The sequence below is a fragment of the Triturus cristatus genome, chromosome 3_1 (genome assembly GCF_964204655.1).
Source record: "Triturus cristatus chromosome 3_1, aTriCri1.1, whole genome shotgun sequence".
In the NCBI taxonomy this organism is placed as follows: Eukaryota; Metazoa; Chordata; class Amphibia; order Caudata; family Salamandridae; genus Triturus; species Triturus cristatus.
In genome coordinates, this window is record NC_140583.1 from 1,042,503,488 (window position 1) to 1,042,529,171 (window position 25,684).

The 25,684-nt window shown below is 43.0% G+C and overlaps 1 protein-coding gene across 2 annotated transcripts in view; it reads right to left on the bottom strand.

The window, feature by feature from the left end:
- DIXDC1 (DIX domain containing 1) overlaps positions 1–25,684 on the bottom strand; it is a 463,468-nt gene that overhangs the window by 405,774 nt on the left and 32,010 nt on the right. For both annotated transcript variants that reach the window (XM_085645796.1, XM_085645795.1), the window contains exon 2: positions 24,902–25,022. In XM_085645796.1, coding sequence (XP_085501922.1) covers positions 24,902–24,961 — 60 coding nt within the window. In that variant the 5' untranslated portion in view covers positions 24,962–25,022. The remainder of the gene's footprint in view (positions 1–24,901; positions 25,023–25,684) is intronic.

A 25,684-nucleotide genomic window follows, 5' to 3' on the forward strand; every position in this document is an offset into this window, starting at 1 on the left:
TTCCCCCACGACTGCGGGACCTCCACCACAAGTGCGGAGGCCCTTTGTGAACCAGAGTGTACTGTTTCACAGGGCAGCCATGAGAAAGCATCTCTCATGATTCTTGATGCACAGTGTGAAGAAGCGCATCAGGGTTAGTAGTCCTATGTGGAAATGTATTGTGAAGGCATATGCGTGGTTAAGGCAGTGCGCGGCCTAGATTCTGGGATGGGTGGGCACAGGAAAAGAAAGGGTCGGGGGAGAACCCAGTCTGGTAAGTGGGGCTGGGATTTCGGGGTAGTTTGTAGGGCTCAGGGGAGGGGTTGGGTTCGTTTTTAGGACTTGTGGAAGTTTTAAAGGCAGGGGGTGGTAAGGGAAGTGTTTAGGGCTGAAGGGGGGGGTAGTTTTATGGCGGGGGGTCGGGATAGTTTGTAGGGCTCAGGGCGGGGGGCTGGGGTGTGATCTTTACCACACATCCCTTTACCATACATGCCTTTACCACAAAATTGAGTGTTGAAGGCATACATTGTGAAGGCATGATTGGTAAATGAATGCGTTTTTCAGACGCATTAGTTGTTAGGGCTGCGTTCTAGAGGCACACGTGGGTTTAGACATGCGTGCCTCTGTCATACGACTGTACGGGGTCGGGACTGCTATCCCCAACATCCAAGCTGCTATACCTCTAGCAGATGTGCCTGCTAAGAACTAAACCTCCCCTCCTTTGACTTCCATCACAACTAGGAATGATGGCTACTATGTTCCATTTAAACACGTAGTTGTGTATCATATGTTAGGAGGATGAGGTGACAGTGGCCTACATGAACAGGAGTGTTTTCACATACGGTGCGGGGTCCTGAAAGTGCTGCACCTTGCCCTTGGTTCTGCTGTGAGAATGGGTGGAACAGAAATATAAAATCAGAAAAAATAGGATATCCATTTAGTTTTCTTGAAGGAGAAGTTGAAAGCTGCAAAACTGAGCCGTTGTGAGGTCCTCGCCCGTTACATTTTAAAGCGCACCAGCCTCTAAGCAGGGGGAGCTTGGTATACGCACTTAGGCAACAGGTAAGTTTGTGCAAAGTATTCTGACTAACTATATTTCCATGTGTGGGAATGTTATAGCTTTCTGCTCATCTGCACTACTGTGAGACTTCTCTTTACTGCTTGTATAAATCAAGCATGCGCTGGGACACTCACATACATTGGCGAAACACCATTTTGAGGTTTCTAACCATTCAAGCTCCTCCTGAAGCATGTGTATTTCATGCTTCCTCTGAAAAGCTGAGGGGAGGCATGTAAATACCCCAAATTATTCAAGGAGAGTACAACCTACTGTTCTGACTCCAGTACACTAATATTTGTGGAAAATGTCTGTTTGTGAGCATTGCTGTACTTTCGGCACATGAGGAGATTAAAAATATAAACCAGTAAGGGAAAACTGCTCTCGCATCGGCATAAAGGGTCAGAGATGGACTGGGAGCTTAAACAGATGGAAAACCAGCCCTTTGGACTAAGTGGTTGCCTTTTCTCTATATTATTTTTAATTACCTTTGATTTTTTTCTCCCATATCACCCTTCCTTACAAACATCTAGTAAGTACAATGTTGATATATGCACTTCTCAAACACTCTATGTCTGTTAGGTGCAGTGCTTATTTTGAGCCGATGATTTCCGGTGCTCGGCACCGGCACTTAATTCTCAACACTGGCGCTTGTGATAGCTGCCACAAGGTGGCGATGTTGGCTAATGTGGAGATGACCATAATAACAGGTAATTATTCATTCAATATACATTAAAAATAACTATTATCTGAAGCCCAAGCCCTTCTTCTAGGTTTGGGGGCCTGAATAGTCGGAATGGTCACATTTGTAGGAGTTTGATGGTCATTAGTTGTGTTGTGTCTATCATTGACAGCATGGCAGGGGCAATGTATAGGGCAAGCTAAAGTGGCCTCCTAACGGCAGCCCTGGTACTCATTTATTTTACTTTTTTTTTTACAAATTAAGCACTGGTTAGTTGAACTAAGAGGCCTAACAAGTAGCACAGATACATTCTTTAAATGTTGTTAATGTGGGTATGTGTATGGTACAAACCTAGCCAAAGTCAGACAAGCCCAATACTGGGTCAAAAGCAAGCATACAGTCAGCAAGTAACTGCAGAGGTGTCTGGCTTTGGGCTGTTACTGCATTGTGCAGTGTTATTTAAAGAGGCGCATCTTCAACTTTTTTTCTTACAATGAAGCATGGTTGGGGCGGTCCTGATGGATGTAAGGGTTCTTTCTGTTGCATATCCTGGGTGGATATTTTTTACACTTCCATGTCTTCAGTCTGATGGTGTTCTGAGAGCCATACACAAAAGGTGACTAGTCCATACGTATACAAAGAAATTGTAAATCCTTTGCACTAGCTTGACACTTTGCTTGGGCCCCACGCCCGCGCCTCCATTTATAGGTTATATGAACACATTTCACATATTGAGCACACTTACTACACAATGACGCAGAAACATTTTACTGCTAATTTCTTTTGCAAATCAGCCACTCTTGATTCGTGCACACTTAATGACTTTTTCAGGGTACAGATATACCTTATGCTAAGCAAAACCTCTTTGTATCTTTCACTTCTTTGTTTTCTAGCTAAAGAAACTTAGGCACAGGTAATGGAAACATTTGTTGAGGATCACACATTTTGGTCCGGTGGTGAGCTGGGGAAAAAACTCAAGAGCAGATTTGCTGACACTCCAGGCTGGGTTCCATCAATCAATCAATCAAGCTTTATTCGACAGTTGAGTCATAAAAGCACATTACAATCATAACATAAAACAGTTAATAAATTATCTAAAAAGAATTAAAATTACAATTAAATCTTTAAGCAACCGTCAAATACAATTTTTAAAACCAATCCATTTACTCTTAAATTAGCGTAACACAATTTAATGGGCATACTGTTTTTGTTACCAACCTGGGTTGGCCCACCCTAAAAACTTAGCCACAGCTATACAAATTGGGGGAGCAGTATCTGTGCACAAAATACGTAGGGCAATCGCATATCTCCTAGTGCCCAAAAATCTGCAGATGGGCTTTATCCAAATTTTTCGAGGTGCTGCATACATGGGACAAAAAAACAATAGATGTCCTATAGATTCACATTCCTCAACACATCTATAACACTTGTCATTTTTGTTTTGATGACCCCCCCATCCAGAGGTAAATTCAGCAACGGGTAGGGTACCCACCCGTAGCTGAAAATACAACTTACGATCAAGGGTCTTTTCGATTATGTCCCAATACCTCTCTAGGGATGGGCAAACTTTTAAATCGAGAAAACGACTTGTTAGATGGGTAGAGAGTCCTTGTGTAATTTCTACCTTGAAAGCCCATTCCCAGTACATTGTTTTCAGCTTTTCCTTAGAAGGGAAAACAGCATTTAATGGGCCATTCCAAAGATCAATCAAGCCTATGCAACCCAGAAGAGATTTAATCCCACGCAGCCAATGTATTTTGTGAAACGAATCTGATTTTATTACATCCATAAAGCCACTCCTGTAATGGACAAGTTCTTCTGTGCACCAGAGCCGACGCCAATAAAGTATTGGGCGAAGCTTCACAAGGTATTCAAGTGGCTTTTTACCAAGGTCCAATAATAAAGGACGCAGTGGTGTGCTTGAGGGGAGACTTGTAATCTTGCGTAAAAACGCATTTTCAAGCACCGTCAGGCTGTTCAGATTGCCAAAACCCCAGAGCTCAGCCCCATATAGGCATGAACTCAGAACCGTTGTCCCATAAACTTCTAATACTGGTGAAATTGGCTTTGTGAATGAGGTTTTAAATCTGGAAAGAAGAGCACCTGATTTTTGTTTGTGTATTAATGCGGCATGGTCTAGTTGGCAGCCCCAACGCATATCTTTCTGCAATGTAATGCCCAAATAAGTAAATGAGGAGACCTCCTCCAAGGGTAAATTATTCATATAGATCCTTCCCTTGTATGATTTATGTACATTAAAGGACATGAACTTGGTTTTTTCAGTATTAACTACCAGGCCCCTCACTTTGCAGAACTCTTCAAAACACCCAAGTGCCTTTTGTAGGCCACTTGGGGTCTTGGAAATAATCAACGTATCATCCGCGAACATGAGAATGGGGATACGTGATCCTGACAATACTGGCGCGTCGGTGGGGGTCAGCGAGAGGAAGTCGGCCACCCCGTTGACAAAGAGCGAGAACAGGGTCGGCGCCAAAACGCACCCCTGCCGCACGCCCCTGCCAACCGGGAAGTCCTCCGTCACCTCTCCCACACCCCCCCAACGGACCCGTGCGACATTCCCCTCATGTAAGCGGATAACTACGGAGAGAAGTTCAGGTGCAAGTCCCAATTCACTCAGGACCTGCCAGAGTTTACTACGTGGGACCAGATCGAAAGCCGCTTTCAGGTCCACAAACACCGCATATAAGGCACCCTTTCCTAAGATCACCGTCTTCCAATATAAAATGACAAAACGGAAGACTTGGTCGATTGTACTTGTCCGATGTCGGAAACCAGCCTGCATTGGGCTTAGGATTTCCCGATCTTCTATCCATGTTAGGATCTCATGTAGAAACATTCGACCAATAATCTTCTGTATCGAGTCTATTAGACTGATTGGCCTGTAATTACCCGCAACAGACTTGTCCCCCTTTTTAAATACCGGGACAATTTCTGCTCCCTTCCACGAGAAGGGGATATCAGCTCCCTGGGCATTTGCATTAGCAAGACGCATAATGTATCTACACCATAGGTGTCTATCGCTGGTGAACACGTCTGCTGGGATTCCGTCCATACCAGGTGCTTTACCCCCAGTCACTTTATCTAAAGCCCTCTCTACATCTATTGGTAAAAATATTGCTTTATCATAATAGACATGGCTAAAAGTATCACTGGAATTTTCTTCCCAGGATGCAGCATACTGGGGTTTAAAATGATCAACCCATGCATTCTGGGCCACATTATTCTGTGGGCGCTCTGGTATCCCACCCCTATCCCATTTATATATGTCCCAGAACTGCTTACTATTCTTGCGCCTGCAAGCATCAAGGAGATCTTTCCACATTTCATTGTCCCACATTTCCTTTGCCTCTTTCAAAATCTTCCTATAGTATAACCTGGCAGATCTTACCAGTATTGGATTTTTCATTTTGAGGGCGCTGCCGAGTTTAGCCCGGGCTTTCCTACAGTCAAAATTATACCATCCCTCTTTATTGTGGTGCTTAAAGGGTCTTTTTGAGATAGGTTTAACAAAATATTTCCTCAAACCCTCAAAAAGGTTATTGTGAACTTCCACCACAGTCTGGCAAGAGCTCCAGCCCTCTGCAGCTATACCAGGTACTTGTAATGCACCAATTACTTCTTCATTAATCGCTGTCGTAATTTTTGGGTCTTCTACAATCCTGTCCCATTTTAGATAGCGCAAGTTATTAGACACAGATTGTTCGGGCTCAGGGTTATCTTGCTGGGCTGGTAGATTACCAGAAAAAGACAAATTAAATAATGAGGCAAGTGGGTGATGGTCGCTCTCAGTTCGGTTAATAACCTTCATATCTCTAAGATAGGGCCAGAGCTTCACATGAACAAGCAGATAGTCTATTCGACTCGCCCTACGGCCATTGTCAAAGGTGTTCATCCCCAGTTTGTCTGACACACTTCTACCATTAGCTGCCCTCAGGTGGTTGCCTATACACAATCCTTTTAGCTGAATTGCTGCCTCTGTCCACCTTTTTACAGGAGCAATCTCGAGGGCTGGAATTCCCCAGCTAGCGTCCTCCTCTGCTGTAAACTGTGATATATCATGGCCCAAAGGCTCGAAGGAGGTATTAAAGTCACCTGCTACTAGGGGTAAAATATTCAAGGGCAAGGAGTCTAATATCTCTTCCAGTTCTTTAACAACTAGAGACTTTTTGCCCCCCGGTAGACCTCGTGCATACACATTAAAAATTTCCAATTTAATCCCAGACTTTGAGGTAATCCTGATTGATAATATATCGTCACTGATTCTTGGACCTTGGTTTACTCGACACCCCAAATCCTGCCTTGACCATATGGTTAGTCCGCCAGACGGGCGGCCTCTTATACTTTTTAATGCAGGAACATAAAAATTGAGGAAGCCATTACAAAACACAGGATCTACTGACCAAGTCTCTTGGAAAAGACATACATCGTATTTTGTTATGAAACCCATCCATTCGGGATGGCCAATTTTGGGGGATAGACCTGCGATGTTCCAAGATATTATGGACAGTGGGCCCTTCTCTCTATTTTTCCCCTTGTTGATGTCAGGACTCCATAATGAAGTACTTAAACTATCCCTCTCTGGGTGAGTCAGGTTGTCCTGAATACTAGTTCCCATATTGGATTTGGTGCAGTACTCATTATCTCTTCCTGCACCACTTGGAGAGTATAACAGACACCCCACCTCTTTCCCCAGAATTATTGGGCTTGCCGCTCCTATCTGATTCAGGTCGGTTGTTATTGACCCAACTAACGGGTTTAATTCATTACCAGATCTATCGGCCTCAATTATATTTAAGTTTAAGTTTGAGTGGTCATCCCCTTTCTCGAAGAGGATTTGACTTGGTATTATTACTATATTCCTAGCATCTAGATGGGCTGGTCGTCAATCACAATATTCCAGCCCGGAGGACCTAGCTATCCCATACTGTACTTTGGATCCTCTGTTAGTCCTGGCACAGTTATCAAAACCTTTTTGACCACGATCATCTGGGGAGAGCTGTTGATGTTCACAGTAGAAGAAGGACAGAGGCAAGGAAAGAATGGGGGTACGCGAGTTTGATTTCTGCCAATTACAAATATGTTCCACTGCCTTTTTATCCCTGAAATTAATTATTATGCAGTCTCCCACTATTGTTTTACTCTTCGGGCCTACCCAATCAACTCGTCTAGCAAAAAGAATTTCGGCTGAAACGTGCTGGGGTAGAGGGCGGTTTGAGTTAAGCCAAAAAACGCACTTATTTTTCAATTCCCCATAATCCTCCCTTTTATCTGAGCCCAGTGGTCTAACCCCTGCCAGAATCACCACATAAGGTGTGGACTCTGGTGGGAGGTGTATACTTGGAGATTTTCTTACTACTATAGTGCTAGGGGCTTCCATAGCTACTGGGCTTCCATTAGCTGTTACCCTCCCTGCGCTCACTGTGTTACATGCAATATTCTTTTTAATGACCCGGGATTCCTGCCCTAGTATTGGGGGATTGGGTTTAACTACAGCGGGAGTAGAAATTGGAGCAACATTAACAGATGTAATGCATTTATCAGGCGACATGCCAGGCGATATAACAGGCATCTGACAATTACTAACGTTTTTTTGACGAGTCAGTGCTGATGCGTGTGACAACTCCAAACAGACCAATCTATTTTCTATTGCATCCAATCTGTCATAGATTGGAAGACATGTTTTATAGAAGATTGATTCTATCTTTCCCCAAAAATCAACTCCTAGATCTTGCGACAATTCTTTAGATGGAATCGAGGGGGGGAATGTGGTTCCTCCATCTCCGTCTCCAGGGCCAGGAGTAGATTTTCCAGAAGGGGCCGGAATCATTTCACAAGCATCTTCGGGAATAGTTCGCCTTGCCTTAGCGTTTTGCCCTCCGATTGCCAATTCCCCGCGTTTTCTTTTAGGTCTCTGGCTCTTCATGTTCCCCCTGTTGTTTGAAGTTGATATTTTCCCCTTAGCATTCGTGGCGGAACGTGTCTTAACACTCTGGGACTCAATATCAGTTTGAATGAGGTTCGCTTGTCCCACTCTGGGTCTGGTATTAAGATTAGCTCCTTCGGATTCAGGAAGGCAGTGAGGGGACCCTTCGTAAAGGGGAGGGCTGTTTACTACCTCATATACCGCCAAGCTTACATCATTATCAATTCTCGGTGTTTTACTATGCACCAGGGAATTAACATGGGCCAGGTGACCCAATGAAGAACGTTTCTCTACCAGGGATCCCAAGGAGAGTCGTTTCTCAGTCTGAACAATTTCCTTTTCCAGGATTGATGAAACTCTCACCAAAAATTGGTCTAATGTACCAGCCATGGCTTTCCGGCCCGTAACCGGAAGCAGACGTCATTGTACAGCCAGGTGTTAAGACTGAATTGCGTCCTTTAAGGCAACCGTGTACAATACGGCGAAAATATTATTTGGAGCACCAGGGCGCAGATACAATTTGACTAACCTTGTCTGATGGATAAAGAAAGGTGTCCCATCCCGTCCTCAATCGGCCTCAAACGGGCTCAAATGGGCCCGCCCTTGGCCCGGCGCGCGCCCGCGCCGCGGAGATGGGGGAAGAGTTTTAAAGGTCAAGGTGGGATCCGGTGCAGGTGTGGGCCGCCAAGCCCCCTGGGCCACGTAGTCCTGGTCCCGCTGCTCTCCAAACACAAAAGCGATGTGGCTCCCGCGCCAGCGGGAGCGGCGAGGTCTTTTAAAGGTCAAGGTGGGATCCGGTGCAGGTGTGGGCCGCCAAGCCCCTTGGGCCACGTAGTCCTGGTCCCGCTGCTCTCCAAACACAAAAGGGATGCGGGTTCCATCACAAAAGTGCCACACACCGGCTCAAAGTGTAGAATTTGGATTTACTTTTCAGCACAAACTAAGCTGGAAAGTAGCCCTAAAGTGACGCAGAGCAGCACTATGCACGACTTTATGCTTCCTTGTTTCAAGGGGGAGTACCATGAGTGGTACATGGGTGTTTCCTTGTAACCACTAATGAATTTTGATGCGAAGTCCTACCTCCTAAAAAGGTAGACAGGGCCTTGTACCAAAAATGAGCACAACCTTTAGCAGGCATAATGTCGGAGAAAAGGTTCAACATTTCCAAATTTGCATGTGCTCTGTACTGTATCATACACATACAAACTTAACATTTTTTAAACTGTATTTTGTACTGGAAGGTTATCATCTGGTGCAAAATGTATCCTAGACTTCATGCACACATCCTTGCACTAAGGTGCACGGCTGCCTGAAGTGACCCAGCGCAGAGAGAGAAACAGTGCCATATTTAAGTAGATATTGTTTTGTTCTGCTCTCTCCTTTTGATGCAACGCAGCACAGCAACTCTGTTTGGTACAGCACTTGTGTCAATGTCACAGAGCTTTTAAGACCATCCTGGCACCTTATTCTGGAACAAGTAATAATAGAAATGAAAGCACGGTTTAATACAGCAAGTAAGGTTTAAATACACCATGTATTGTAATTGACAAGACAGCAAGATTTAAATGTTATAAGATGTCCAACCAGAGGGTTTCAGGTGCACACAAACAAGTGCAGTACTGAAAGACGGGGAGAACTACATGGGCGATAGAGAAAACCACGGAAAGGGGTAGAGAACCACACTAGGAGACATCTGGGAAACACATGCACTGTAGTGGACAATGCATAGTCTGCTAGCCGAGACCTAAAAATACCTTACAGTGTGTCTGGTGGCTGCTCCTGCAAAGAACGACTGACAAATTGACTAGGAGCAAAATATAGGAGTAAAATACAGATATCTTGGTTGTCTAGAAGGTTTTCTAGAAAGGTTAGAGATCTTTCTGCTCGAACATTATCCCATTCCAATGATTTTTGCTAAGAAACTAGTTGAAGAAGTGCACACACAAATAATTGCATACCACAACAACAAGAATATTGAACAGGAAGTGGGTTGTAACTTTATCAACCTCAAAAGGACGTAATCTGAATTGCCCTGATTAATTCACACCTGCAGCCAGGGCCAATAGAATTATGCGATTCTGCAGCCACTGAGTTTTTCTCATAATTATTGGTTTCCCCCATTTACCACATACTCTGGTGCATAATTTGAAGGTTTGAAAAATAATTGTTTTTAGCTGAAACAGATCAAAAGTTACTAAAAATGCTGTAATGTGTGTTGTTGTGCAGTTTCATATTGGTGTATTTCAGTGTTAAACTAGAGCTAATAAGGCAAAACTTTTGTCCAGACAGTGTTACCATGTGTAAAAATAACAAGATATTGAACTGATTTGATCACAATTATGCCGCATAATGCAAGTTTTCTCACTGCCTAATTTAGTTAAACCCTGCTGCATAATTTGGTCCTCTCTTGCCATATAATTGCAGACTCCTTTCTACAGCCTACTTGTTAATGCTGGCAGAGTGGCTCAGCGAGTTAACGTTTGCCACTGAAATATGCAGTGATCTGCAGTCCACGGGTTTAAACTACAGGAAGTTAAATTCAGCCTTCCATTCTTCTAGTAGGTAGCTAAACTGTGCTTCATTAATATGGTCAACAGTAATACCTGTTATTTACAGTGCTTAGAAACAGCAGAAGTGAGGTATGAAGCACTGCATTAAAAATTAGTTATTGCACATATGTCTGCAGCCAGTGCATGGGTCCGTTGAACTATCTTAAAAGCTAGATTCTCTTCAGCATGCCTGACAGTAGGGTTCAGAACATTTGGGGGATCGTTTAGAAAAGCTAACACTCCAGAAACTTCATCTTTTCTGCACTCCCTGCAAGAGAGCATAGGGATAGGGGGGGCAGGTTTCCTCATGCCCCTTCCCTATATGAGTTCTCATTTTATTTAATAATACAGCAATATTCATCTATATAACCTTTTCTAACCTGCGCACGGTCGGTTGATGACATTATTCATCGCTGAGTTTCTAGTAGTATCAGTCAATCTAATTTATGTCCTTTAATTTAAAACATCAGCTTTCAATGAAATAGCTAATATTTCTTTCCCCTGAAGCTTGTGCAGGTGGGCATGGCACTGCGCTTGATCTTGCCTGTGCTCCTGTTTGAGGGACAAAGAAAGGAGATCGAGGGGGTCATAGGGTGGGTTGAGGAGAGAGTTCATCCTCATTTCTAAACTGAGATACTGCAAGGCTCAAAAATCATTAAAATGTTTCTAGACCTGCAGGTCTAGTAGCCTGAATAATCTACTCAACCTAACTGTAATGTACTTGACCCATGAACTGGTCCCAAATTGTGTGATACTAGGGAAATATTTTGTCTTATTGAGCCGCCTTTTTCTTCATTAAAACATAAGAGAGCACCTTCAAATATGCAAGTTCACTATTTCTGCTGTACAAAAAAACTCTTTATTTACTAGACTAAACATTTGCTCCATGTCTAATAAGAATCAAGCCCACATTTGGGTACAAATGATCCCTGGCTTAACTCGTAGTTACTAATAGCATTGTCATCTGGGCAGGAGCAGGAGTATTTCCCAGTTCATGTTTAAAAACTTACTTTTCATATATTACTCAAGCGTGATGTGGTCATTCACAGATAGCACATTTCCCATTGACATGGCCCTAAAACTTTCCCACTAACATGTAGTTTTACTGATAAAATTATACAGCGCATAAACAATGTTTGGAAATTGGGTTTGAGCAAAAATATTTGAAATTTGTACCTCATCCAATAAAGTGTTCTGTTTTGTTTTGATCCTATAAAAATCTTTTTTATACCACAGAATTTCAAAAATGTGTCTTCATAACAAAATCCTCTAACTTCAGTCACAAGAAGAAAAGTAAATGTAGGAAGACAAGTTGACCTCTGTCTCTGAAAGCCAAGCAAATGTAACAAGATAAGATTTAAGGGCATCTTTATTGCACATTCACTTTGTGAGCAAGCAGAACACCTGTTGTCAGCTCACCAGAACAGGGGAGTCGGCCCTAAAAATAACTGATTAAATCTGGCTCACTATAGTGAGTGGATTTTTCGAGCCCTGTACTGAGATTCCAACAAAGGTCAAACATGGCCTCGAGACAAAACATACACTGAGGAAAAATACATCTCCTTTAATTCATACAAGTCTAACAAAATGGTGAAATCCTCATGAAAAAAGTCATAGTAATGAAATATTGACCAATACATATTTTCGTTAAAACCAAAAACTGAATGACATTTTGCCACTTATATCACATTATTAATCAGATTAATGGAACTTGTTTTATCGAGCCATAAGCATGAAAGGCTGAATTGGCCCTGCTGGGTTTGACCAAGAGACTGCTGGTTGCACTCATCTCTCTACAGCAGGCGTTTAACCACTGTGAACACAAACAGGGACAATGAGTCAATCATGGGGTACCCAAATCAACGAGGTCATAATGTGTCAATAGTAGAACACAATGCTGGGACAGCAAGAGGAAAGCTGAGGTGAAGAGGGAAGAGTAAGAAGAAAGAATATTAAGTGTTATGTGGGGCTTTCATAGCGGTTACAACATACGCTGACTGGGCTAATGCTTCTTTCTGAGCTTGTGCTAATTTGCATAGATGCATGTATGTACTGGAAGTTATGTAGGGAAAACCTAGTTAGGAGGCATTTAAGTACTGTGGACAGTATACATTTTATACACAGGATTGCAGCAGGTGAACAACAACTGTTATTTTATAGTGCCACTCCTGGAATTAGTTGAGCACTCCACACAACCAAAAAAAAGGGACACCAACACAGCTCATCTCATCATTCGTGAGAGCGCCTGCTCAAAGGTTGAAGCATATGTATGTTCAAGAGGCAGGCCACAGGCTAGAGGATTCCAGCTGCCTTAAGCATGGAACAGACACATCATGATTCACGACCCCCTAATGAGCAATCACAGCCGAAGCACATGTTGTGAAAGTGGTACATGTACTATTTAAGCGCTACGAGTGTGAGTAAATAATCAAAACTGGAGGAAAAAATAAAACAGTCCTTTAATCATTGGTAAACTCTTTTTTCAATGTCGCGTGACGACCTCCGATTCAATGACATTAGGCAGCAGATACAATCTGAAAGTGTGACTCATGTGTACAGCACCTCTCTGCACCCCACATTCATGCCCAAGCACATGACCAAGTTCACCACTGAGTGAAAGAAACACCCTCCTACACCTTGCACACAACATCCCATTGCGTCCTGCAGACACCTCACTATATAACCTAATCCCTACCAACAATGCATGACTAGTGGGTTAAACTCAGGTAGATGAAGTGCTATACAAATATGGCACAATGGGTCAAGAAGTTTGATTCAGGAATGCATGCTTGCCTCAGGGAACATATATGGACACAATCTAAGGCTTTTTAATGCACAGACAGAGGGACAAGTGCCTTGGTGCAAGTCAACAGCACTATAACATCCTGAGTGCATAAAAAGCAGCAAGAGGAAACAGGCGCTAAGAGTGCTTTGTACTGGAAGAATGTGTGACTGAGGAGTGAAGAAGTTAGAACAATGACCAGATTAACAACGTAGTACTTTTTCCTTCTAAAGATTCCCAAAGTAGTTTGCATGTGCGGCACAGACTTAATTTCAAATGAGGTGTAGTGGAGCCGACGGCTAGCGACCCCTTCACAGTCGGGGTGGATGGTGTGGTTTAGGGTTGTATGTCATTACTACGCATTTCGTTGCAACGCATGCCTTTACTACGCATGCGTTACAACGCGAATGCGTTACCACGAATAACAATTACCACGAAAATGCATTTACCACGCATATCGGTAAAGGCATTTTCGTGGTAAATGTTCTTATTTTTTTATAATAATACCCCTGTGCGACCCCCCGCCCCTTTTTCTTCTAATAAATTCCCCTCCCCTCAACTTTAAAAATGTTTCCTGGTGCGATTCCCCCACCCACAAACCCTTAAATGTATCTCTTCGCTACACGTCCCCCTCATTAATTCCTTTAATTAAATTCCCCCTTACCTCGCTACGTTCTCTCCTCTGGAATCTCTTCCGATCTGCTTGGCACGTCGTAAAGAGGAAGCGGAAGTGTCTTTCTGTTTCCTCTAACGACGGTACGATGCCGATTGCCTCCACATCGATGGAATCAGGATTATTTTTTTTTGTGGGGGGGTATCCCCCCCAACAACCCTTTTTTAATATTACCTTTAGCTCACATGCCTTTACTACGTATCTCGCAGTAAAGGTATGCATGGTAAAGGCAATCGTGGTAACCACGCATGCGTTGTAATGCATGCGTGGTTACTGTTATGCGTAGAAACGGCCGCGTTGTAGTGGCCGTTTCCCGTGGTTTAGGTGTTCAAACATGTAACACTGAACGAAATGACCAGGCCTACCAATGAAAGGCAGATTACTATATTTTTAGTTTCTCTTTCTCTTTTAAGCAGCGGAATAACAGAAAACCTCTATCAAGACATTTGTAACTTGAGAGGCCGAACTCATCCGAATGGATAGCTGCCGCCCAACGAGGAATCTTGCCCAGCGCAGTATAGTCACTTTGATAAGAAGGCTTTTACATCACCTGCCTTTTGACTCGCTCCTTTGTCCCCCCACCCTGAACAGATTTGTCACGAGTCAATGCTGTTTACTGAAATACTTTGTGTTGGATTGCATCACGATAAATGTTGTAAAGCGCTCTGATACCTTCGGGTCTGGCCAGCGCTATATAAAACTCTTAACCCCTTCAGCGCGGCGCGGATTTCCGCGCCACGCTGAAGGTTCTGAGCGCGGGCGGGGCCATGACGGAACGGTTCCGTCATAAGCACAGCCCAACCGACGTGCATGACAGAACCGTTCCGTCATGCGCGTCGAAGGGGTTAAATAATAAATACACTAATAGCAATAACAGATGCACACTTGCTGCTGTATTTCTTGTTTCAGCATTCCAAGTTTTTGGCCATGCCAACTAGCAAATCAATTCGCAGCTACCAAGGCAGACAAAGATAACAAATAAATAAACACCTCAGCAGTGAGATCACTTTTGGAATGTTCTAAATGCAGGAGGGGTGGGCCACGCACATAAATAGAGCATGCCACTTCCGCCAGAGTTGTGGACATTGAAAAGCTTTAAAAAAGCTGAAAGGCCAAAGACAAACAAAAAGACACACAGTGTGAGATGTAGGTTTTGAACAATCTTTTCTGCCCCCGCAGTACGAATTCACCACAGTCGTAAATACCAAAACAAAGTATTTTTCTCTTACTCTACACAAATACATTGACGATTATACCCCGGAAGAACCGTTAAATAGCCAGCATAACATCTGCTCTACTTCACTTCCTCAAAACTGATTTACATCACAGTGACACATTCTGAAGGTGTCAACAGCACAACACTAATCACTTTATAAGTTATTTTGTGACAACGCACACTAATATATATGCTCCATGCCCCATATATATGCTCCTTTGACTTTTGATCTAGTATAAAAAAGGGCCACTGCAAACTACTTTTTGGCACTTAACAGCTGGCTCAGCATGCATCATTTTCAATTCCACACTATAGTATTAAAATCGAAAGAATAGCGCTAGGGTGCGGCTGAAAAGCGGGATAGGCGCCATACACAAACTCCAACAGAAATAACACGAAAGGGGCATGAGGAAATGGGTGGGGGGGGATAAAATAGACACAAGGGCGGGTGGAATGGGGACAGAGTGGCAAATGAAACAGGGATTGGGGAGGGGTGAGTGGGCGGTGCACAACAGCCTCAAGGAGATGCTGATCGAAAAAATGGCAGTTTATTTGGAGAGAGGATGTGGCGTAACATTTAGAGTTGCCCACTTTGGAACTGGGGAACCAGTTTCGAGTATCGGTGTCAGCTCCATGCCTACAAAAAAAAATGTGTTTTTTGTAAAACAAAATTACACACAGTGGGCGAGGCTGAGCAGTGTATTTACTATGATGCCTTAGAGCAATCACTCTGGCTGCCCGGCCCACCAAGCCCTCCACAAATAGTTTTGATTACCCAAGAAACTAACCGATATGCCATTTATAGCGCTAATGCCTAACACAGTTATCCCCTCACCGTTGCACAGACATTAATCTCCCCGGTAATTGAAGCCTGGATCCATACTATTGCAATTATGCCAATGTCAGTTTTATCTAATTTTATGTGTATATATTTTATTTTTTATCTTCACTTCTGTTCCATTAGCAGTTGTGACGTTGCAGATTGCAGCAAAGTGAAGGCAATTCTCCCTTTAAGATGGCAACCAATTCGGCCAGCCGTCTAAACACCGTACCAGGCGTCTAAACACCGTACCAGCCGTCTAAACAGCATAGCAGCCGTCTAAACACAACGGCAGGCTCACTCACGTGACTCCATCGGTGCCATGCGCCTGCGGTGAAGAAACAGCATACTCTTCCACAAATTGCACCCCACGCATCCCTCGCTCTGGCCCTGCTAAAATGGAAGGGGAAAACAACACGCCCTTTTACCTAACCACACCGTCATGAGGGCCATATATGCAATCTATATGCATAGGCAAAGCTGCCCTTGGGTTGGGGTGGCCACCTTCTAGTGTACTTATCAGACACCGACAATCTTCATTAGTGCCGGTGCATGGCATACAAGCAAAAGAAAAGCACAGCAGGTCTCTCTTATGCATGCGGGAGCAATACAAGCCGAGACGCCTTCCTCGTGATGACGCAATAGCACCCCCCGAATCTCAATGAATGTGTCCCACTCTTCAAATCTTAGGGTATATAGCCCTGGTGAGCAGCTATGATGGTTTGAATTGGGGCCGTAGGTGAGGGCGTGCGGGTGGTGTGCATGAGTGCGTGGTCCAGACGAATGCTTTGGAGGGCGGTTTGTTCCAGCATTGCTAAATCTGCTCTGAGACACCCTTCTTAAGGTGACCTGAGAGGCCCATATTGCTAGGCGGTGGGTAGGGGTTGCATGTGATTTGGTGCCTGCATACCACATACTGTTTAGCACTGTTCAGAGCGTAACAGAGGTTCGGTGGGGTGGAGTTTGTTGTTGGGGTAAAAAAAACATTTTCAATACATGAGCCAAAGGAATAGAAAAAATAGAGCACCACAAATAACATAAATGCAGAGAAGGGGACGACAACATCTAACAGGGCCAGTCTCCAAGGGAGGGAACAAACCACCAAAAGGAGGGACTAATTACACAGATTAGCCAAAGAAAAGCATGTATTTACAAAGGGCACTAACAAGAAATAAAGAGCACAAACAAGAATGAACGAAAAGAGCTGGGCGTGGTCGAAGCCCACAGAGTGGAGACAGCATGTCTCAAAGAGACAGAGCACGTGCCGCCTAGGTGAGACCTAAAAACTAGGGCCCACATTACCACGGAACTCTGACATACTAAGAAGGAAAAATAAACAAAGAAGCAAATACCCATCACACTTGAAATCCTCAGGGGTGAGGAGGGTGTAATTAGCTCTGTGCCGGGCACTCAGGCATCAACCAAACACAGGAACAAAAGAAGACACAAGAACATGCACTCTCCTGTATAAACAATTCAGACTGCAACCCTGTCGCAATCAATAAGGAAGCTCCGCAAGAAAAATAATAAAGACTGTGAAGAGTGCTTCTATAGAAACGCGGTCAAACAGCAACATACTTATCACTTACATTTTAATTGGGACAGTGTAAAATGGTGAAAAACATGAACACAGAGGTACTATGCCTTATAAATAGGGTCAGTTGATATGCGCGCCTGCTGACAAATAGTCAAGATTTTTCACACATGCTCACAGTGGTGGCTGATACAGAAGCGGGTGGTAAGCGGGACGGGGGGTTGAAAAACAACAAAATATTATTTTTTAAAACACTTACCTCTTCTGCCATCTCTCCTCTGTCGTCTCTCCGCTTCTCTTCCTGACTTCGACTCCAGAAGCAGGAGGAAGCACACAGGTTCCCTTAAGCCAATCACAATGCTGCTTTCTACATGACCGCAGTATCACAAATGATCTGAGCACCGTGGTTCGGTGCTCAGACGGGGACTATGAGCCAGTGCATGTTCTCCACTAAGGCTGTAATACAGCCTGGTGGAAAACATGCAAAGTGTGCATGACTTTTTGGCTGGCCCAAGATGGCTGGCCAAACCATTGTGCGCACATATTGTGCACAAATCACTCCTCCTCCTGTGACACCAGCCCTGCCCCGCCCTAACCTAGCCCTGTAGCTACGAAAAATAAAATGATAATAATGTTGTTATTACCCAGCATGATAGAAGTGCCAGAATTGGTCTGAGCGGGCAGGGCTTACGCACACACGGGGACTGGCAGCCTGTGGCTTCTCTTCTCCACCCAGGTGTGCGACACAGCTCTGGTTGGAGAATCCTAAGTGTGCATGTTGGTTTAGCCGCCTAAGACAGATGACCAAACCCACATGCACACTTGCAGTGCCCATCACTCATCCTCCATGCTTGCTGCTGTCATCAGGATGGCCCCGGCCCCAAAACCGGCTCCGTGATGAAAAATAAAATGATAATAAAATTGTTTTATCATTTTGTTTTTCATGTTTGCATCAGCTAGCTTTCAGCAGCGAGGCGACGCTCCTCCGCCCTAATAGAGGAGCCGCCAAAAACATGCAAAGACATTTTCAGTTGGTATCTGTTGTGCATTTTGTTTATTTGCTGCTAACGTCCTTGCTGTTATGAACTGTCTGTTCCTTGTTTTCCGATTGCTAATAGGTTGTTTTATGATGTGTGTTAACTAGAAGGTACTTCCTGCTCTCTTGTAAAGTGCACTGACGGCTCTGGGGCGAATCTGCACTATATTAAAACTGCAAAAATAAGCAAATTAAATATTGCTTCGTGTGGGCTGTTGCAAACCTGTCAAAATTAACTTATCTTTGCGATGCGCATTTTGCTTTAAGGGGGAGCTGTGCGTCCATGGTCTGTTGCGGTAATGAAACAGACAGTTACTGTTTTTTTTGCAGTTTTATATAGCACAAACCTGACCCGAAGGTATTGGAGCACTTTACATGAGCACCAACTACATTATACAAGGACACATTCGTTTTTGTTAGGCACGGGGAGATTAAGTGATTTGCCCAAAATCACAGGATGTTGAGCCTATGCCGAGACTCAAACCCCGTTCCCCAAATCCAAAGCCGCTGCTCTAGCCTTTATTAGTCACCTTACCTGCATTAACTTTCATTCCAAGAATGGAGCAAGTATTCAGTTTCTCGCTCACACCCACGTGTCAACTCTCGGCATGCAAAGCTATGCATAAAAAATACTATGTTCAATTTGGGAAAGTTGGAGGCAAAAACCAAGCCCAAGGCAGCAGTTGTAAAACACATGATGCTTTTTCAGCCAGCCAGGAATGCCAGCACGCTCCAGACAAAGAGCCCTGCACTGGGCTCTAGGGTCAGTGTCTGATTTTAAACAAAAAACAGCATTCAACAAGTTGAAATAAGGTAAAAGGTGCACCCAAACGCAACACAAAAAGGTGGATTTCGGTAGACAAAAAGGGGTAGGGTGCATGAACAAAATAAGAAAGAAAATGAAAAGACACATTAGGATGCAGGCAGTTGAACACGTTGCTCTTGACAGTGTGCCAGCAGCATAGAGACGTGCAAGGCCCCCACAACAGGGCTGTGGGTGTTTTGTCTGAGCCCTAAACTCACACACAGCAGTTTTTTTATGCAGCCTTTTCCCCCGGTTGAACCAAAAGCCTTTTGCCACGGGTCAATCCATGTTTTATAACCTCTACCGTCAAAAACCGCGTGGTGAAATCGGATGAGTGCGCCCACCCCCAGAAGGAGTAGAGAGCAAAGACAAGAAAGCAGAGGATGTTACAGTCAGTCACTGGCCGGCACAAATAAAAAATGTATCTGCAAGAGTGAAGTAGCCAGTGGAAGGACACTGGCCAGTAGACAGTGACCCGAAGGTCTACTTGGTCGAAGCTCCAGAAATGGCTTGGACGGCAAAAGCAGAGCAGGAAATGAAAGTAGATGATGTGCTGGCCAATGAGAACCACTTAAATTAGAGCGACGTTGGGATTAATGGATGGTAAGTTCAGTTAAGTAAGAGGGGGGCTCTAAGCCCCTTTTAGGAGTTTTTTTTTAAATATAAAAGACTTTGGAAGCATAGTGCAAGTGATGTGCAGGCAAAACCTAAAAAATAGCTCCCAAAAGTGACAGCAGTGGAAGGACACAAGTACTTGGGCCGTGCTCCAGGGAAGGGTCACACACAAGTAGAGGAAGTGGTGCTGATCAGCATGGATGCAAGCATTTGAGAGTGACATGAAGCTAACCACCGGTAACTAATGGTCGGCATCCAAACCTACTGATCGCAAACAAAATGTCTTGAAGAGACAGCGCATGCGCTGTCTAACCGAGACCTACATTTTTGCGACTGTAATAAGTCAACTCTAAAATTAAACTTTTAACAGTCTCGATCAATTGTACAATTGGTGAGAAAAAAAAATCTCAGTTAATTTACATTTTGCCCATTTACATTGATTATTAAAGAAGCCAGGAGCAGGAATATACAGCGTTTAAAAGAGTGGACAAACGTGGCACCATTGAAGAGTACCATTTTTTAATCCGTATTTCTCTCTTGGTTGTGTGAACATCCTTACAGCAATTTATCTCGGTTTCACAAAATGTACCTTTGCTTGCTTGGAAATAATTCAGAAAATGGTTTCTTGGTTTAATATTTAATAAGCTATTGGTAGCATGCATGGCTTCCCACTTCATTACCACTCCCTCACATTGCTAATGGACTTACTTTCCTTGAACAGCCTGAATATCAAATACATAATGTTTCGAGCGATCCTAGCAAACACCAACACATACAGTAGATACAATATTGCAGAAGAAACACAGACTAAATGATTTAATCATGGTCTGGCTTTACAGTGCAGCTGTCACCAGACAACTATGTGAGAACATCAGGAAAGGGGATTAGACTCTGCCCACATGTTGGGAGCCAGAAGTACCTGTTTTCATTGGGTAGAAGTTGTGTGCTTCCACAAAAAAGTGCTTGCTCTCTACACAGCTGTGATCATTTTGTTCATTTATCCAGCTGCCTAAATTTGACTTTTCGAATGCCCACACATGCTATTAAATTGTCTTACATAACTAGATAATTTACTGCATTTGTCTCTAACAGCAGCAATGCTGATGGGGAGGGCAGTCATTAAGTCATTAACGTACATGGATTTATAGGTCTGACCTAACAGTGCAGCTGTCACCCGACCGTTTAACTCACACCAATATTATTCTACAGTTCTTTGTTTCTACAGAAATACATATTCATTCCCATGCTATCTACTTGTAATATTTTGCATTACCATACAACATACTTTTAAAGCCAGACCTATTGGCATTGCCAATGCTTGTTTTACTATTCCAATTAGCAACAGGCCCTTGATAGAACACAGTTGCAGCTCTTGTCCGATAGACCGACCAAACAATGCTTTGATGCTTTCCAGTCTGGTGTTGTAAAAAGGGAGTCCACTTGCTCAGGGGGTCGCTGAAGATCTTAAGGGTAGCGCTGCAGATTCCTGAGAAACAACATGTCGCCACAGCCGAGAACAGCAATGGGTCGGGGCATGAAACACGCTGCTTTGTGGCTACACAAGGGTGTCATTGGACAGTTGCCCAAACAGTAACTGATCAATGTCCTTGGGCGGATGAGTTCGAGTGAGCTCACAGGCGACATTTTGTTTTGAGGAACGCGCTCGGTGTGGGCTGCTGGCCAGCAGTGCCTTGCTCAGCTGCTCTCCCCGTAACCGGGTAACAGCAAATATAATGGCTCAAGCTTGAAGCAAACACAGTGGAGCTGATTGAGGTGGCCTCCAAAACAGAGTGTGTCTGCAAATACAAAATCCAATAACCACTATGGAGCATCTGAAAAGGTGTTTCAGCTACATTTATCTACAGCAAACGAATGCACCCAACTTAAGGCACCATAGATAATACTTTCCAGAAATGCAATATTCCTCTGAATTTTAACGTAACATACTCTCTTCATTGAAAGTTGAAGGGCAGATAATTCGGAATACACTGTTTTTGAAGAAAAACACTATTCCGATTAGATCTTTTGAGAAACACTATATTTAAAACTCGTTTGCAGGGGTATGGGATTTATAAAATGTACACTTTTCCGTGGAAATCTGAGAAATCTACTTGTGCTGTGCAAAAAATCCACTTTTCGCATTTGGTGCCAGGCAATGAGGTGGCAAACCATGGCAGCATGTTCTTTCTATCAAAGCTCAAAATACACTCGACTCTGATTACATCCAGGCACATATTATATCATGGGTTTGATGTTAGCAAGGCTCCGGCAATGCTTGCATTCTGCTTACACTGCAGTCTGAAAAAACAGAGCTATATTTGTATCAAACTTTTGGCTATTCATAAGCTCCCTTTATGAATGTTTCCTGTATAAGTAAATTTTTCAGCACAGAGGGCTCTGAACATTCTCTCATTTTTATTATGCTGGGAATCTGATTATAGCAGAGTTCAGGATATGTCTTTGTTTTCATTCAACAGTTGCTTTCTTTCTTACTTTAGTTTCTGAATTGTTCTGACAAATGTACTTTTGAGCAGTCACTCAATTTCAGAAAACGTTACTGAAAAGAAAGCCAGATTATGTTTGTTGTCCATTGACTAGGATTCCAATTGAGGATGAATGAAACCGCTCACAGTCTCAATACCTCCATTTGACAACGTTGTGTAATTCTTGGACACATACCTTCCTCTCTCTGGGCCTCATTTTTTTCTTATTTGCCCTAATTTTGAGCATATACTAAGTGATAGCTCAATGGTTGGTTTACATTTTACAACTCAATGAACTCTGCAAAGTCTTGTTGGAGCCAAAATGTTATGAACCAGTTTCTGAAAGCTATTTACAATTGTAGGTTTTGCTTACATGTGCATTAATTGGTTTTGCACTCATAAAAGGATTTACTCGCATGAGCAAATCTACTCACAAGAACTGGAAGTAGGAGGAAAATAGTGTTAAGTGATATTCACCAACTTCTTTCAAGACCCTTCTCACCCTGGAATGGTCCAAAATGTACAGGGTATCCAGCGCTACATAAATGAAAACCCTTACCTCTTCTTTCCCGCCACTATCCTTTCTAAATCCAAAAAACAAACTCACATGTCCACTGCTCAAATAAATTTCATATCTTCCTGTACTAATTAACCACTAATTCTTTTTTGGTTCCGTAGTAGCGTACTACTTGCCGAAAAGTGCTTAGATGGATATATCCCTTTTTTTTTTTTTCTATTTGATGGTAATAATTCTGGAATTCTATGTTACCTTGTGTTACAAATTGCCAAATTTCTTGTAAACTGTATTATCTTTTGTGACTCACTGTAGTCGAAATAAAGATTAAAGAAAGAAAGAAAGCTTAGACACCTCGTCAGGGGTAGTAAGCCCTATATAAATGCAATTACAATAAACAATTCATTCCTGACCGTTACAGGTTTAAAACTTTCTACAGATTGGGAAGGGAACCAACCCCCTTCCAAAAAGTAGGATGTAGGGAAAAGGAGTTTCTTATGGGATAAATATAACCCCTCCCACCTCCCCCCCCCCTCCGGAAAATGTTTTATAATACGTGAATTTGCACTTTCTCTGCAGATTTGCACATGAGGAAATATGCCCAAGTATTTTAGCTCCTGCAAAAATGGAATTGACAGTAGTTTTCTAGAAGTATGGTTTTAATGTTTACTTCTGTAAACTTGTCTGAATTACTTAAAGGTGTAATCTGCCCCAGTTCATGGTCAGAGACCTGCACGTGCCATCTGTGACTTTTTAAAGAATAGGGCCCCTAATTTATTTATTTATTTACTCTTTGTCCATAAATTTGTCCTGAATGATCTTACAGTGATTCTCCATTATTTTAATTTTAATACTGGTATGCATCAAACACTTTTTTTTACTAAGCGATGCATAACATAATGGCTTTTTGAATGTTTTTTCAGCTCAGATGGGCACTGTGTGTGCACATGAATAGTGGCTATCTTGTAGTGCGTTTTCTTTAAGTGAACAAAAAAAGGGTGTAATGTAAGATGATCACCATGTCTGCCCACGTGCAGAGGTCATCTTAGAATGTGAAGGTGACCTTGTGATTCTTTTTGCTTTAAGGATATGCTTTCCAGGATGGCATTCCAACAAGGCCACAACTTCCACCCCCATACATTAGATTAACAAAACTGGTGAAATAAAATGTTTTAATCAAAAGGTCAGTATGAGAAACTGTGCACAAGATGCGTGATAGAAAAATACAAGTAGCAAATAATTGGTAGAACAATGAAATGCCAGAAATAAGGATGATTTGACACTGCACTTCTTCAAGGGGCACGTAGGTGGCGCACAAACATGAATTTGCATGATCACCTCCTCACTATGAAGGTTAACTCACTGCACTTTGCCACCTTTAGGTAATGACATCTAATGCATGATATGTAAAAGGGTTTAGACAGCCAGCATTTCTGTACCAACTGGCGCTTAGAAAATGAGGTTTTCTATATTTTGGATATTTTGAAAAGGAGCCTTTTCTGTTTATTTTACTTTTAGTTTAGTGAGTGCATATTTACAGATCATCTTGGGTTTTCAAGTAACTTTTTCCTTTTCATTTTGCCTATTGCAACAAGCTTCTCCATTTCATGCTGCTATTTAAAAACACAAATGCTGTTCTGTGCCATCTTGAGTTTAGTGACTGAGGTTCTCTAGAACATTTTGTGAATGAACCATAGTAGGTTTAGAAATTAACCATCCGCACCATCTCGAGTTTAGAGAATAATCATGTGTACTCCATCTAGAGTTTTGAAATCAGCTCTGTCTTATCATCTTGAATTGGGGGAATGAGACTTCCTGTTTCATCTTGAATTTAGAATAAGGGCCTTTAATAGGATCTTGAGATGAAAAAACATCTCTAATATCGCATCTAGATCTTAGAGAAGTCTCTTCTGGATCTTCAGGAGTTTCAAAGCAAACATTTATATATTAAGTGAGGAGCATGATATTTTCAATATTATACTGAACTTAGTATATGAATGTTGTGAAATTATTTACACACAGTATGCTTTTCTGCAGTGACTTAAGTGGGTAAAACTGTACAGCATGTTGCAGGGTTACATAGGGGGCTTTAAAACAGTATCCTACAAATGAGTCTGTAACCATGAGATTTTATCAAAAGTTATGAAATTCTTAGACACAATTGTTCTCACTGGAAATTAAACATTATAGCTCAAGGCTGAATGTCACGTACCGAAGGTTCTGCAGGCGGAGTGGGCACGGGCCCTGGCACAGGATCCGCAGGTGTTCCCATAGTCGTTTGGCACAGAATGAGCTGAGCTCAGAACAGTGTGAGTTGGCATGGAGGAATCACTCTGCAAAACAACAGATTGGAACAGTGAGGGATGCAGAACTCTAGAAAGGCAGTGGCATAGCATTAAATGATGCCCCGACCCCTGCAGACTCGCATATGTCACAGATATTCATAGACCTTGGGTTGAATGGAGGCCTCCGGAAGGCTGGCCGGCCCTCTACACAACAGGGGCCTGCGGTACGCTCCTGTAGGTACGGCATGATAAGACCCAACCTCCCCCTGACAGGCTACCCGCTGCCCCACAGGCTTCCAGCCCTATGCCAACCACTACCCCGTTTCCTTCATTGCTGCAACAGAATGTGTCACAAGACTTCAGGGTGGTGGTAAAAGCCCAGTTTATTAGCATTATGTAACAAGATCAAAAAATGGATATAAAGCATTACAATAATAATCAGTCATTAATCAGCCATAGCCCATGCATTGCTGACAACCATAAATCATCAGCAATCATAGCTCAGTGTTCCTTTGTGAAGAACTATATATATATGTACCTATAAGCCATAATTCATCATTTTGACAGCACCATTGTGACAGCTCGTGTTGTGGGCCACATATCTGGGCTTCCTTTGCTACCATGATGTGGCATACGAGGCCTTCTCTGGCCGTACCTGGGCTGCTTTGCCACTCTCCCTTTGGCTTCTTTGTTGTCTCTCGGTGTCCCTG